The sequence below is a fragment of the Vulpes lagopus genome, chromosome 3 (genome assembly GCF_018345385.1).
Source record: "Vulpes lagopus strain Blue_001 chromosome 3, ASM1834538v1, whole genome shotgun sequence".
NCBI classification, from domain to species: Eukaryota; Metazoa; Chordata; class Mammalia; order Carnivora; family Canidae; genus Vulpes; species Vulpes lagopus.
The window spans coordinates 120,433,023-120,447,855 of record NC_054826.1 but is presented as its reverse complement, the minus strand read 5'-3'; the positions used below and the strand labels follow the sequence as shown (position 1 = coordinate 120,447,855).

Genomic DNA, 14,833 nt, shown 5'->3' with positions numbered 1-14,833 from the left:
TGCTTTCTTCACAGGGCTTATCACAACTCTTCTTTCCCTTCAATCGTGGCTTGAATTTTAGACAGGGTCTGCCTGCCTGGCCCGGCGCACCTGCCGTCGACGCGCACTGGCCTGCCGTCCTCCACTCTGCAGCTGAGAAAACCGAGGCTCAGAGAGGGTCCCGGGGCTGCCCGAGGCCCCCCGGCGAGCTGAGGAGCCCGGCTGTCCCGCGCGGACCCCCGACTAAAGCAACGAGTACATAAATGATGAGTCGGACGTGCACGTAAGCCGTTGCTGTGCTAAAACGTGAGCCCTTTAGACGCAGGACTGCACGCCTTGAACACCGCCTGGCATGCAGTAGGTGCCTAATAAGTATCGATGAAGGGACGAACGAATGAAGGGCCCCTCGGTCAGGAATCTGCGGCTCTGCAGGAACCCCGACAACCAGACCAGCAGAACCCTCGTCCCTGCACACGGTGCCCGGTACCCGGCCTGCGGGCCCAGCCACGCAGCTCCCCACCCCCGGGACCCCCACCCACCGGCACCTCGGATGCACCCCTCTCACCTGCCGGCTCTGCTTGCCGCCCCTGTGCTCAGCAAGGCCGCCAGCCTCCATGCGCCACCAGGACAGGTTGAAGGGCTGAGCCAGGGCCAGGCGGGCGGCCAGCTGGCCCTTCCCCAAGAGCAGAGAGGAGGAGACCACCACCTGGGGAGGGGGCAGGCTGAGCCGAGGCCTGGCCCAGAGGGGCAGCCCCTCCCCACCCTGTGCAGACAGCCTTCAAGGTCAAGGGCGTGAGGGCAGCTGGCTGGGGCAGAGCACAAGACCCCAGCCCTGCCCTGCCCTCCACTGGCTCTGTGACCCCGGGAGGGTCGCTGCACCTCTCTGGGCTCCAACTTCATCATGTGCTAAGTGGGGCTGACTGCTAAGCCCTCACTAGGAGGCAGCCCCTGGCGTCCCTGGCATTGCTCAGGTGTTGCTGGAACCTGATTCCAAACCCCCCCCCGCCCCACCCACCCAGGGCCTTTCCCACAGTTTCTTGGGGGCTGCCTCCGGTGGGGCTCCTTCCAGCCCTGACACCTACCTGGTCCTTGTCATCCCAGCGCACGACCAGGTCGTCCCGGTGTCTGCGTCGCGAATGCTCGCAGGACAGGCGGAGGCCGCTGTGCCACGGCGGGTGGGCGAGCTCCGCTGGGTGGGAGCACAGGGGGGCACATGTGAGGGCAGAGCCTGGGGGATCTCGGCTGACACAGCCGCCTACTCGGGCAGGTGGAGGGTGGAGGCCACGTGCTCAGGTCATCGGCACGACATTCAGCAGCTACACCCTCACTTGGTCATGGCTCCCTGAGCTGTCCCTGCAGGAGCCCCGAATCCCACCCCCCAGACCTGCAATGAGCCTCTGCCTCCTGCATCAAGGGGCAGGATCTGTTTCCGTGGCCCTTGAACCTGGGCCGCAGGTGACTTGCTAACAGAATCTGATGAAGGTGACGCCACCGGATGTCGGATGTCGCCGGCTTGCAAGGGTCTCAGCAACCGCCCCCCAACCCCTGCCCCGCTCGCTCTTTGGGACCCTTGCCCAGACAATGCGGGAGCAGCCCCGGGCTGGCTTGCTGGAAGGTGCCACCACACAGCGCAATGCCTGGATGGGCCAGCGCAGGCCATCCGAGGTCTGCTGGTGGCTGGCGAGCCCCAGGATGAGTCGGAGAGCCCAGGCGAGGTCAGCAGCCCACGTGCCCGGCCTGACGCTTACGGCAGAAGCCACGGGGTCTGGGGACGTTTGTCACCTCCCACCAACATCTTGTACCACTCACGTCCCTCACGCTCTCGGGTCTGGTGTCCCTGTGAATGCCCCACGCCCACCTGGGCCACACTCAGCTGGGCAGCCACCCTCTGCTCTCATCCTGTCCCGGAGCGTGATGCAGGTGGCCTCACAACAGACAGCCTCCCTGCCTCTGGGATTGCTCCCCTCAACCCCGAGGGGGAGTCTGCTGCCCTGACCCCCTGCATTATCACTTGACCCCATCTTGTGAGGCCACCAGGTGGTCCCGCCTTCCCAAACCCAGAGCAGGAGTCCGCCTGAGTCTCCACAGTCCACAGTGGCCACCTTGGTGACCTCTGAACTCTCTGGAAGGGGGGCCACCTGCTGCTACACAGGCTCCCAGGAGACAGTGACTCTCTGGCTGCTTCCCGAGGCGCCATCGGCTCATCCGTCCAGGGAACACTGACCACACATGGGTGCCCCACACTCAGAGCCGTGACCCTCGTTGTTTCCACCCTCCAGCCCCCCAAGCTCGCAAGCTCTGTAAGCACAGAGCAGGGGCCTCAGGCTGCGGAGCCCACCCACGACCCCCTGCATGCACAACCATGCACGCACACACACGCTGCCTTGGTGCACTGAGGGGCCACACATTTCCCCTGCCTCGCAGGACACACATACGGCAGCTGGGGCCTGGGAGATGCCATCCGACCACCCCCCAAGCCGCATTCCCGGGACTGGGGTCTGCACGGTGTCTCCCCCTCGGCTGGCCAGCAGGTCGGGCTCTGCTGTGTGTAAAGGGGGCTCTTCGAACAGAAACTGACAGTCACGTGACTGCACGGCCCCTGCCGGGGCAGCCTGTGTCCTGGAGGGCCTTGGAGGACCCAAGTGCCATCAGGGGGGCTGCGGTGGGACAGTGCTCGCCTCCCCTGCTGACATCAGCCTCAGCTCTAAAACCCCCTGGGGATGCTCGGGGTTGCCCCATCTAACACACTTCCCATCTTTTCACAGTCAGGGTAACCCTCACTCTGGGTAGGGGGCTGGGACCTGCGTGACCTGGGTCCCTCAGCCTGCCCCAAACCGTCTCCTCTCGTTGCTACCCCTTTCGGTGCACTCTGGCCACACTGGCCTTGCTGCTGTTGCTCTAGCACCCCAGGCTTACTCCTACCACAGGACCTTTGCACCTGCTTTTCCTTTTGCCTGCAATGGCCCTCACCGTGGCTACTTCTTTCTCATCATTCAGGGCTCAGCTTGAATGTGACCTCCTCAGACACGCCTTTCTAGCCTACACCCCCCAAAAGAGCCCCACACCCCTAAATCAAACCCTTCTCACTCTTAGAGTGTTAGAAACACTGATGTGATTTTTTTTCTTCACGTTCACATCGCTGCTCACTGCCTCTCCCCCCCGAGGGCAGGGCCCTGGGCCATCTCACTTCTGGGTGGACCCCCAGTGCCTGGAACAGTGCCTGGGATAAGCAGTTGTTCAAAGATGGTTCGCTGAGTGACCAGGCTGCCCCTGCCGGTGCCCCAACAGACACTCACCCCGCAGGCTGAGGTTCCCCGCGAGCCTGGGGAAGGGCCCAGAGAGGCCCCCGTTGAGGACCACCTCCTGGTTGTCCCACAGAACTGTCTGGTGCAGGGCGTGGGCCCCGTGGGCTCTCTCATATGAGGTCTGCAGGACCAGTTTCCCGGGAAAGGCGCCGAACTGGAAGAGAAAGACGGTGCCAGGTCACGGGAGCGCCTGGCTCCCACTCGGGGTAGGAAAGGGGGGACACCTGGGGAAGAGGAAAGACGGGGCACATCTGTGGGGCATTAACAGTTTGCTGGGCTGCCAGACGCCTCAGGAAGTAGAAAGCCAAAGGCGCCCCGGGGACAGGCAGACGGTGTGGGGCACGGGGTCGGGACACAGGCGACAGCGTGACCCTGAGCACAGAATGTCGCCTCTCAGCTGCGCATCCAAGCTGTGTGGCCTTGGGCCTGTTCCCTAACCTCCCTGAGCTCAGGTTCCCTATCTAGAAGAGGGGGTGCAAGCAGCAGGGCTGACCTCGGAGACAACGCAAGGCTGGGGCAGCTCGGGGCCAGCCCGTGGGCAGTGTCATGGGGGCAGGCAGGCCCTGTGGTTGCTATGAGGGCTTCTCAAACATCACTGAGCAGGCATTACGCTCGGGACCCCGACGCATAGCACCGGGTACAAAGATCCCTGGCGGATGGGGACACGTCACAGAGACAGAAGGTAACAGGACAAGGCGACAAGGATGGCATGAGAGATACTCAGGAGGCAAAGGGACACAGAGGAAGAAGTTGGAAAACGATGCAGGGAAAGGCATTCCAGGCAGAAGGAACAGCCCGTGCCAAGGCTCAGGGAAGAGCACGCTCCCCGTTGGTGGGTGCCCCCCTTGGAGGGCGACCCAAGGGCCCTCCAGGGGGGGACTTGCAGGGAGGAGGGGGAGTTTACTCCCAAGTGTGGTCCGCCCTGCCTTGACACAAGACACCGTCGTTTCCTGCCCTGCTAATAGTGGCCTCCTCGCTGGGGTCCCTACTGCCCCCTGTAGATCCTACCCCAGGGACCCTGCAGCAGCTGGAGGGACCTGAAACCGTCATTAGCATCATGTCCTCAAAGGGCTTCCAAGGTCAGAGAACTAAATCCAAACCCCTCTCTGCGGCCAGCGGTGCCCTACATGCTCGGACCCCCACCACCTCCTCCTCACCCGCTCTGCTCCAGCCCAGGGGCCGTTCCTCAAACTCCTTCCTGCCCCAGGCCCTTTGTATGTGTTTCTCCCTCTGCCTGGAATGTCCCGCCCACCCCACCCACCCCGCGCCAGATTTTCCAACGGCCAATGCTTGCTCGTCATCCGGGGCTAGCTCAGATGTCACCTTCTTCGTGAGGCCTTCCTGGCCACCCGAAGAGCCCCCCCACCCGCTCCTATCACTCTGTTTGCTTTTCCCTCTAGAATGTATCACCATTTTCTTATTTATTTGTGCAGTTTTTTGTTCTTCTTTTTGTTGAGACCAGCCAAGAATCCACCCCAGCGCATCTCACCCACTTGGCAGCTCTTCACAAACTCTTCTTTTCTCAAAGGAATGACCCCGGAGCCCTCCCTGCACCCCCCCATCCCGCACCCCAGTCTGTCGTCCTCGCCGCCCTCCATGCACCTGGGGGAAGGTCTGTTCTAGCCTGATGATGCTGGTGACGCGGGCCTTCGCAGTCGCCAGCCTGCTGCCCACGTGGAGACGATGCTCCTCCACCGCCAAGGAAATCGTGCCCTGGGCCTCATGCTCCGAGTACTGCAGCTGGGGCAGAAGAAAAGCAGGTGACAGGTCTCCTCACGGGTCTCTGATGGAATATTCAGACAGATACGGGCTCCAGGCTGTAGGCTCCAGCCCCAGACACCCATGGCTTCCTGGACTGTTTGAAATCTGGTGAGATGAGGGTCCTGAGCCTTGGCTTAGGCCACCGGGGGTGCTGGTGACAACAACCTCCCCATGTCCTTCATGCTGTCACGGTGACTTGAAGACAGCTAAGGGCCTGGGGCCATCAGGCAAGAATTCCAGTTGCATTACCATAGTGGGCAGCAGGGGGCAGTCTAGCGCAAGGAACAACGCACAGATGCCCATTCTGGCTCTGTGTCCCTTGGGGTGTGTGACCTCTCCAGTTGGGATCATGATACTTTTATTAATGTGCTGATGTGAAAATTGTGTGAAATAACGTGCTGTCCTTCCAGACTGAGTAACAGAGTCCCACTTAGGGCACTGGCTACAAGCGTAGATTCTAGGCTCCTACCTACAGAACCTCTGGAGATGGGGTGGAGAAAGTGGTATTTTCCGAGAGCTCCGCAGATTAGTGGCACCGCAGCCAAAACGTTGAGCCTGAATCTTGCACAAATGGGCCCGACAAACCCAAATGGAGGGTTTTTGCAAAATCATTGCCTGGACATTTCAAAACTGTCAGTGCAAGGCTGCTTCTTCTTTAAGGACAAGGAAATGCTTAGGGGGAAGCCTGTCGATACCTGCCACCTACTTTGAAATGTATCAAAAGTTGAAAGCTAAAAAAAAAAAAAAAATTTTTTTTTAAAAAGTTGAGAGCTATCTGATACAGCAAGTGGAGTGGAATAGGAGGGAGAAAATCTAGGCAGTGGGTGTGTCGATGTCCACTATAAAACTGTTTTAATTTCCTAGGGTCTAAAAAGTTTAAAAAGAAAATATTGGGGGGGAAAAATAGGTACAGGGTGGGAGAAGAATTTCTAGATCAGGGCTCCGCTTTGGGCCAAATTCGGCCCACCACTTGATTTTTGTAAATAAAGTTTTATTGTAACATAGCCACGCCGGTTTAATTTACATATTGTCTAGGGCTGCTTTTTGGTTACAGTGGCAGCACTGAGCAGTTGCAAAAGAGATCATATTGGGTCCAAAGGCTAAAATATTTACTATCTGGCTTTTTTTAAAAAAATAAAAGTTTGCAGATCTCTCTTCTAGATGACAGGGCAACCAAGTACTCTGGGTGATCCTGGAGTGTGTCTGGGATTGAAAACAAACTAAATACAAACAAACGAACCAAAAAAAAAAAAAAAACCTAGCTTGGAAGAATATTATTGGGGCAACTGGGAAATTTTATTATGGACTGTATATTAGAGAACAGTATGACATTATATTAAATTTCCTGAATTTTGTACTTATGCTGCATTATGTAAGAAAATAGCCTTGTTATTGGAACCGCTTGCTGAAGTATTTAGGAGTAAAGAGGTATGACGTGTCCAGAAACATGCCCATATCATCTCTTAATGATACAGAAGAAGATGTATGTGGGCACAGGGGTGAACATGCAAATGCAAATACATGTGCCACGTAGGTATAATCAGGATGTTTGTGGCAGGATGTTGATAACTGGGGAATGTTCACTGTCTGAATGTAACTTTTCTTTGGGTTGGAAATGAATCAAAATAGGGGCAGCCTGGGTGGCTCAGCAGTTTAGCGCCGCCTTCAGCCCAGGGTGTGATTCTGGAGACCCGGGATCAAGTCCCACATCAGGCTCCCTGCGTGGAGCCTGCTTCTCCCTCTGCCTGTGTCTCCTCCTCTTTCTCTCTCTGTGTCTCTCATGAATAAATAAATAAAATCTAACAAACGAAAAAATAAAAATAAAATAAAAATTGGGGGAACACTCAGAGGCCCCCTGGGTGACTGTGCAATCGGCAGCAAAGCTTGGGGAACACTAAGATCATGTGTGAAGGTGCCAGGGCAGGGCCTGGCACACAGCAGGTGCTCTGTGAACAAAGGTGGCCCGGGGCCCGGGCAGGGAGGGCAGTTAACGACCCTGGGTGGCTGGTGGGGTAACCAAGGGACCAGCTCGCAAATGTGAGGATCTGGCACTTGTTCATTAGGCAACATCTTTCACTGAGCACCTACTATGTGCCAGGCCGTGGGCCGGATGCTCCTGATCTGGGGAAGAGGGGCAGACAGGGAAACAGGTCGTGGTAAGAGAGGGAGGGCGGGGCGCCAGCCTGGGGCTGCTGTCTGCCCCCAGGACCCTCCAATACTACATGCAGGCCAGATGCATGGCCAGGGGCTGTCCTGGCGGTTCCAGGTGGGGAGAGGATTCGAGGACGCGGGTGGGAAGAATGCAGAGAGCCTGGGCCGTGGGAAGAAATGGGGCACCTGGGAGGCGATACTGGCTCAGCTCAAAGGGCTGTGCCATTTGATCCTGGTGCCAGGAGCATGCCAGGCCAGGGGAGGCGGCGCCAGGCGCCAGGCACTGGGCAGACGGGCCCCCCACCCCGCTCCCCGGGGTCTCGTGGGCCTAGCTTGGGGCTGCGGGCCCAGCCCAGAAACGCAAGCCTGGGATGTTTGAGAAAGCCGGAGCCAGGGCTTTCCAAGGGCAGCCCACCGGGCCCCGCCGCAGGCCCGTGGACAGATGCCGGGGTACCAGCGCTCCTCGGGGGGGCCCAGCCTGCATGGCCCCCTCCTGCCCCGGGCAGGGCATCTGGAAGCAGTTAGTGCTCAGGGGTGCCGGGCACAGTTACCTTGGCGGCGGCTGAGGCTCTGCTGGGGCAGCGGCCCAGGAGGCCGGGGAGGTGGTGCTGGCCCCAGAGCTGCAGCTCTTTGCTGGAAGGAAAGAAAGGGGAGGTCTGAGGCCGGGCATGAGGGCACCCAGCGCTGGGGCAGGACCAGGCCCACCTCCCCCGCAGGAGGGCAGGAGATCCAGCATCACAGGCACAGCCCAGTGAAGGCCCTTCTCATGCCCCAGGCCTGAGGGCTGTGCGGATTGCAGTCAGGGCCTCAGGCTGGTGCCAGGTGATGCACGGTTCAATCCCCACCTGGCCTTTGCCTGCTTCTGGCAGGTGGGGATAGCTCCTCTGGGCCTCAGTTCCCCCTTCAGCCACAGGTGCTATAGTGGTGCTCGCCTGAGTGTCTTCTGTGGGCATCAGAGGGCCCCCCTCAGGCTTGGCCAGGGGAGGCCTCAGCAGGGTGTGTTTAAAATCCTCAGCAGAGGGATCCCTGGGTGGTTCAGCGGTTGAGCGGCTGCCTTTGGCCCAGGGTGTGATCCCGGAGACCCACGATTGAGTCCTGCATTGGGCTCCCTGCATGGGGCCTGCTCCTTCCTCTGCCCGTGTCTCTGCCTCTCTCTCTGTGTCTCCCACGAAAAAATTAAAAAGAAAATCCTCAGCAGGGTTTTAAACCCGCGCTTGCTCCTGGCAGCCCAGGGCACACAGCACCTCTTCCCCGGCCCCTCCAGCCAGGATGCTCCCGACTCCCCACTGCCTCTGCCTGCTGGAAGCCAGGAGCACCCTCCACCCCCGTTACAACAACCAGAAGGTTCCCCAGATGTTGCCAATGACCCTGGGTGGGCAGGCCTGCCCCCAGGTGAGAACACCCGTCTCCACTGCTCTCGGCTGGCTTCCTCACCCCTCTCAGGGACCCTATGAGCGCTGGAGCCTGGCAGCCCCCCAAGACATGCACGTACGAGGCCACTGAGTGCTGGGGCAGGCAGCCAGTGCGTCCCCACACTGAAGTGCTAGAACATTATTCCTTTGCATTTGAGGCCTAGGATGCATTTAGTTCGTGAGACCAAGAATTCCTCACTCGTGTCCTGCTCCCAAAGGTCAAGGTTATCTTAGTATCTGTGTGACTGCACTTCTCTGAGCCTCCTTTTCCACATCTGTGCAGTGGGGCTGTGGGGAGGGCTCAAGGAGGTGCTGGGGGTCGGAGGTCAGCACACAGCAGGGGCTCAGCTGAGCCCCCTTCACTTCTCCGGGGTGGGGGGATCCCCCCATGCTGCAGAGAACCCCTTACCTGAGTGCCCGGCTCTGGCCATGCACATCGAGGACCAGGCTGGCTTGAGAGTCACAGGTCAGCCGTAGGGAAGAGCGCACCCATCCCTCTGCCCAGAGCTTCTGGAACACGAGCTGAGGAAGGAGCAGGCTGTGAGGGGTGGGGGTGCGTAGGGGGCCCGAGTACCCTCCCAAGCCAGGCCCCACTCCGCAGGTCCCTCCTGGGAGCCCAGATTGCACCCCACCAAACCTGCACCGCAGACATCAGCCAAGATTGAGCTCCCCCACGTCTCCCCACCACTGGGCCCGAGGCCAAGAGAAAGGGGTGTAGATGAGGCCAGGGAGAGCGGGACTTGGCTCCACTCAGTCGTGGGGTCCTGGGTCACAGACTCGCTGCACAAGGGGTGAGGGGCCTCTGGGGACGGCCTCCCCGTGCGGCAGAGTGAAGTGCGGGCAGGGCCATGCTGGCAACCCCGAAACAAGAGGTTGCGAATGAGGCTTCTGGAAGGTGCCGTGACTTGGCAGGGCAGCCAGGGAGCCCGGCCGGGACAGGCGACTTTGTGTCCAGTGACAGTGGCCATGGCCTGGCCCCATTCAGGGGGCCACAGAGGTAGGAAAGGACCCCGGTGCAAGCCAGAGCCCCTTTGGCCATGTGACCTTGGGCAGGTGACTCACGTGTGACCCACAGATGGCGACGATGAGGGCTATAGTCACAGCAGCGAGAGCTTCTAAAGCACCTGCTCTACCAGACACCAGTGTGTTCATGGTGCTCTCTCCATCCTCCCGAACCCCACAATATCAGTGGATGGAATGAGGGGGGAGCTCAGCTTGGCCTGGGGGGGCCCATTCACTCCTCACCTGGCTGGCAAAGGGCAGGCCCAGCCTCCGGAGGGCAGGTGCCGTGTGGCTGGCGTTCACCACCAGCTCCAGGGTGCCGTTCGTGGGCCAGGCCGCCAGGGCAGCCACGTCCGCGCTCACACCACCATCCCCTCCGTGGAGGGCCACACTGGCCTGGGTCTGGGTCTCTAGGGGCAGAGAAGAGCACAGGCTACTTGGGACTCGGTTCACCTCCCTTCCCACGTGGGATCAAGCCCAGGCAGGGCTTTCGCTTCTCTGGGACTTCATCCGTCAGGCGGTGTCCCCCTTGATGATCGATGATCGATGATCGGAGCATGGCCGGCTCCTCCTCCTGGGGTTGCTGCTGAAATGACACCTCTGAGTGTCCACTTAAGGTACCTCCTGACCCTTCCTGCTCCCTCCCTGGGGAAGGTCAGCCCCGTGAGGGCAGGCCCTTGAGTCTGTTCCCTGCTCTGTCCCCAGCACTTAGCACAGCTCCAGACACACTGCAGGGAACGAGGAAATGGCGGAATGAGTACTTCTCCCCAGGTTTATCTAACATCCAAACGATATCAAATCATATCAGATGATCCTGAGCTGCAGCCCACCTGGCCCAGGCTGGAGGGTCCCCACTCATCTCATCCCCTCACCCACCCCCATCCTCCAGGGGCCTGCCTCCTGGCTGGACCACACCTCATCATGGCAGGCAGGTGAAAATCCTCCAGGAAATGGGATTCCAGGAGCTTTGTTCTTATATTTGGACTTAAACCCCTCCCCCTACTGCAGCCTAGCCTACGTCAGAGGCCAAGTTCCCTTGGTGGGCGGGGGGGCGGGGGGATGCCGGGGTGCAGCTCACAGCTCTGGTCCGTGACACCTGGCCCAGTGCCATCACCTGCCGTCTGGCCCCATCAGGGAGGGTGGTGCTCTTTGGCAGATGTGGGCAAGGTGGCCTTAAGCCTCCATTTCCTCATCCGTAAAGTGGGCACAGCCTACTTGAGGGACATTGCCAAGATTAATAGAGATAGCACCCCTGAGAACACCTGCCCGTGGGGCACACAGGTCCCAGGATGCGTTCTCTTCCTTCCTCTCCCAGTCAGTGTTCAGCCACATGCACCTGCTGTGTGTGGGGCCCAAGGGGGAGGGGACACACATTGAAGGGGCCCCAGTCTCCATGCCCGGGGATGGTTCAGACTGTCAGGGACACCAAAAATGTTCATGCCAGGCACAAAATGACCCCGGAGCCAAATGTGGGCAGCAGTGGGGAGGTGAGATGGTCTCCCCGGCTGCAGGGACCTCTTAGGGGCCAGGAACTGGGTCATCCTGGAATGACTAATGACTATCCCGTCATTTACCCACCACATCCCCAATAAACCCTTCCTCAGAGCAGTCCGTGAGGTCAGGCCCCTGTCTGCTCCAGGCTCCCACTCAGCCCACAGAGGGGCTGAAAGCCAATTATAGGAAAGTTTGAGGCCAGGAGAAGATGACCCAGGTGACAGGGGAGCCACCTAGGGGTCCTGATCTCTGTTATCTACACAGGGGTCAGAGGGTAGAGTCACACTGTCTGGATTCAAGTCCTGATCTCCCCCGATCCATAGCTGTGTGGTCCAGGACAAGGGACTCAAACTCTCTGAGCTTCTATTCCTCCCTTACCTCATCTGTTTACAAATTCACTCAACAGACGTTTAATTGAATACGTACTATACTCCACTCTGCAAAACAGGCAAAAATCATCCCCGTCCTTGTGGAGTGTGCATTCAAGTGTGGGGTAGGCAGAGGACAGGGAAAGAGTAGTGAGGTGTTTATTAAGTAAGTTACATAGTATATTAGAGCCACCAAGCCAGGAACAGAGGGGGTGGGTGAGCTAGAGGGCGGTGGAGGTACAAATAAACAGGGTGGGCAGGGAAGGCCTCAGTGAGGAGATGAGATTTGGAAAATATCTGAAGATGGCGAGGGATTGAGTCAAGCAGATGTGCAGGGGGAGAGCCTTCTGGACAGAGGAACAGCCTGTGTGAAGGTCCTGAGGCAGGGGCAAGCCTGATGTGTTTGGAGAACAGCAAGGAGTGAAACAAGCAGGGGCCAGAAGATGGGGTCAGAGGAGTGAGGGTGTGGATCCCGAGGGCTCAGAGGCCCCACACGGGCTTCGGGCTTCGACTTTCCCTTGATAGTGAATGGATGGCTGAGCAGATTGACTGAGCTCCAATTTTGGAGAGCTTGCCTGGGATGTATGCAGCAAGCACTCAATCAATGCTGGCTCTTATTACCTTCCCTCCCCACCTCCCGCCAAGGTTAAAGCCTTTCTCCCCCCAAATTATGTTGAAGCCATAACCACTAGCACGTATCGACGTGACCTTAGTTGGGGTCCTGGCAGAGGGGATCAGATTGGGACACAGACATGCTGGAGTAGGGAGGGCCCTCATTCAGTGACCGGTGTCCTTAGAAAAAGAGAAGAGGCACAGACACCGAGGCAGAGATGGGAGGGTCAGCTGGAACCCCGGAGCTGGAAGAGGCAAGGAAGGATTCTCCGCATGGAGCCTTCGGCAGGTGCACAGCCCCGCAGACACCCGGCCTCCAGGACTGTTAGAGCTAAACATCTTCAGGGTGGGGGGGGGCCCTCGGGAAGGAATACAGGCTCCCCTGGGAATCAGGCCTCCGAGGGCAAGGCTGTCCTTTGGTTCTGGGGTTCAGGACCGCTCTGGGCCCCCCTGGAACCAAGGCCCGAGGAGGGAGGTGGGGGAGCTGGCCCTCCTGGGCGCCTTACCGTGTGTCTGCAGCTTGGCGCTGAGGCCGGCCTGGCCCGGGACCCCAGCCCGCAACAGGGTCACGCTGTTGTGCGAGCTCCAGCCAGAGAGCTCCAGGTGCCCAGCACGGTGACAGCAGCTGATGGAGTAGTTCAGGGACGTGGGCCCCACCGAGATGCGTGCGGAATGCTCCAAGCCGGAGCCGCTGCCGGGAGCACCCACAGAGGCCTGGAATGACACGCGGGAGACACCGGCTCGCCCAGCTCACCCTGGCTCCCGCAAACCCACCCACAGCCCTGTAGGGGTGGGGGGTGGGCTGAGGGGAGCTGAGATACCCCCCCTCCCCGCCAACCCTTGCAGGAGCCGGTTTTAAGGAAGAACAGGGTGACATGTGCTGCGTTGCTGGGTGGGGCGTGCTGGCCGAGGAGTAGCTGCTAATAGCTATGGGGTTTCCATGTGGGGTGATGGCGAGGTTCTGAAATGAGAGAATGCTTGTACAACCACTGGGAGTGGACTAAGTGCCCCTGAACTGTACACTTCAAGATACTTAAAATGGTCACTATTATAAGTACTACACTGCCCTAAAAAAGTTTGCAAAAATATATGTAATGTTGGAAGATTTTAGACAGGGTGCAGGCCTATGTCCCCACGCAGTCCACCTGACGCATCTCAGTTCTCCACCTGGCCTCCAAGGGCTTCGAGTGTGCAACCTCTGCACCATATGCGTGTAAGCTCATCACAGCGGCCTTGGCAGCAGCACAAAGCCCCTCACTGCGTGATGTCACCTGCTTTATAAAGCAGGAAGCGTTGTGCCATCGTTCAATGGTGTTGCCTGAGCACCCACTATGTGCTGGACCCCGTTCTGCACCTAGAGATGCAGTCATTTTTCAATTCGAATCAAGTTTTTTTGATGCGCGAAACACAGAAATGCCAGAGCCCTTGGGATCCCTGGGTGGCGCAGTGGTTTGGCGCCTGCCTTTGGCCCAGGGCGCGATCCTGGAGACCCGGGATCGAATCCCACATCAGGCTCCCGGTGCATGGAGCCTGCTTCTCCCTCCGCCTGTGTCTCTGCCTCTCTCTCTCTCTCTCTCTGTGACTATCATAAATAAATAAAAAATTAAAAAAAAAAAAAAAGAAATGCCAGAGCCCTTGCAGCCGAGATGTCAGCTGCAAGTGACAGACTGGGACAAGGCGGAAAGCATCGGGTGCCAGGTGACAGGGGGAGGATGGGAAGGAGACAGCGATCAGGGAGGGTGTGAGATCACAAGAAATACGCAGGCGCAGGTATATACGTCTCTGTCCCCAGGTCCTGCTCATGTCTGGACTATGATCCCGGTTCCTGACACCGAGCTCCCATCCTTGTGCATTCTCCGGGGAGGCAGTTCGGGAGGAGAATCTTGCAGGAAGCTCCTAAAATCCCTTGGAACTTTTGGGGCGAGAGAAGCGCCTTTTGTGCTACACTCCTGGCTGGGGGCTGGTCCCCAGAAAGACCAAGCCCTGGTTAGAAGGTGGAGCCTCCAGCCCCAGAGCCCATCCTCTGGAAGGGGAGGAGGGGCTGCAGAGTGTGGGTGGACACACACCCACGTGCGGGGAAGGTGGTGCCTACAGACTGGGTGCTGGGGGTGGATCCCCACCCATCGGGTCACAGAAGTGTTCCAAGCAGCAGAGGAGAAACAAGAACTTCTTCTTTACAAAGGGATATGGTGGGGGTGACGTTGACCAGGGCAGGTCTATTCAGGGAAGGCCGGAGAAAGGACCTGTGTGCCAAGACCCGAGGGGCCCAGGGGCGGGCAGTGGGAGTCAAAGGGAAGATGCATCTGGCGAGCCTGGGTACAGGGGGCAGCAAGCGCGGCCGCAGTAAAGTCAGCAAGGGGAGTCACTGGGGGCAGGGGGAGCTAGAGAGGGGACAGGGCCAGATCCTTGCAGGAGGCTTTCTGCTGCCAGCCTGGTGTCTAATGGACTCAGGTGGATTTAGAGGGGCTTGGGGTGGAGACCCAAGGGGGCACGGTTGGGAGCCGGGAACCCGGCTAGGTGGCTGGAACCCAGGAGTGACCTGAGGTGGCCTGGAGCAGGCGACAAAGCTGGAGGTGGGAAGACGGGGTTGTCGGGCTCCAGGTATATTTGGGAGGGTGCCCCATTGGCATCTGCTGAGGGTGGGATCCGCTGTGAGTGAAACAGGGATGAAGAGTGACCCGCGGGTTTTGGCTGTGCTGCTGGAGGGACACGAGGTGCCACTCGGCGAGATGAGGAAATGAGATGGGGC

The 14,833-nt window shown here is 58.9% G+C and overlaps 1 protein-coding gene across 1 annotated transcript in view; it reads right to left on the bottom strand.

Moving 5' to 3' along the window:
• LOC121487086 overlaps positions 1-14,833 on the bottom strand; it is a 140,522-nt gene that overhangs the window by 24,930 nt on the left and 100,759 nt on the right. The window contains exons 43-50 of the mRNA XM_041748532.1: positions 12,591-12,798; positions 9,854-10,020; positions 9,018-9,130; positions 7,748-7,829; positions 4,887-5,024; positions 3,276-3,438; positions 1,062-1,168; positions 545-685 (exon numbers count right to left, since the gene is read on the bottom strand). Of these exons, the coding sequence (XP_041604466.1) occupies positions 545-685; positions 1,062-1,168; positions 3,276-3,438; positions 4,887-5,024; positions 7,748-7,829; positions 9,018-9,130; positions 9,854-10,020; positions 12,591-12,798 (1,119 nt within the window). The remainder of the gene's footprint in view (positions 1-544; positions 686-1,061; positions 1,169-3,275; positions 3,439-4,886; positions 5,025-7,747; positions 7,830-9,017; positions 9,131-9,853; positions 10,021-12,590; positions 12,799-14,833) is intronic.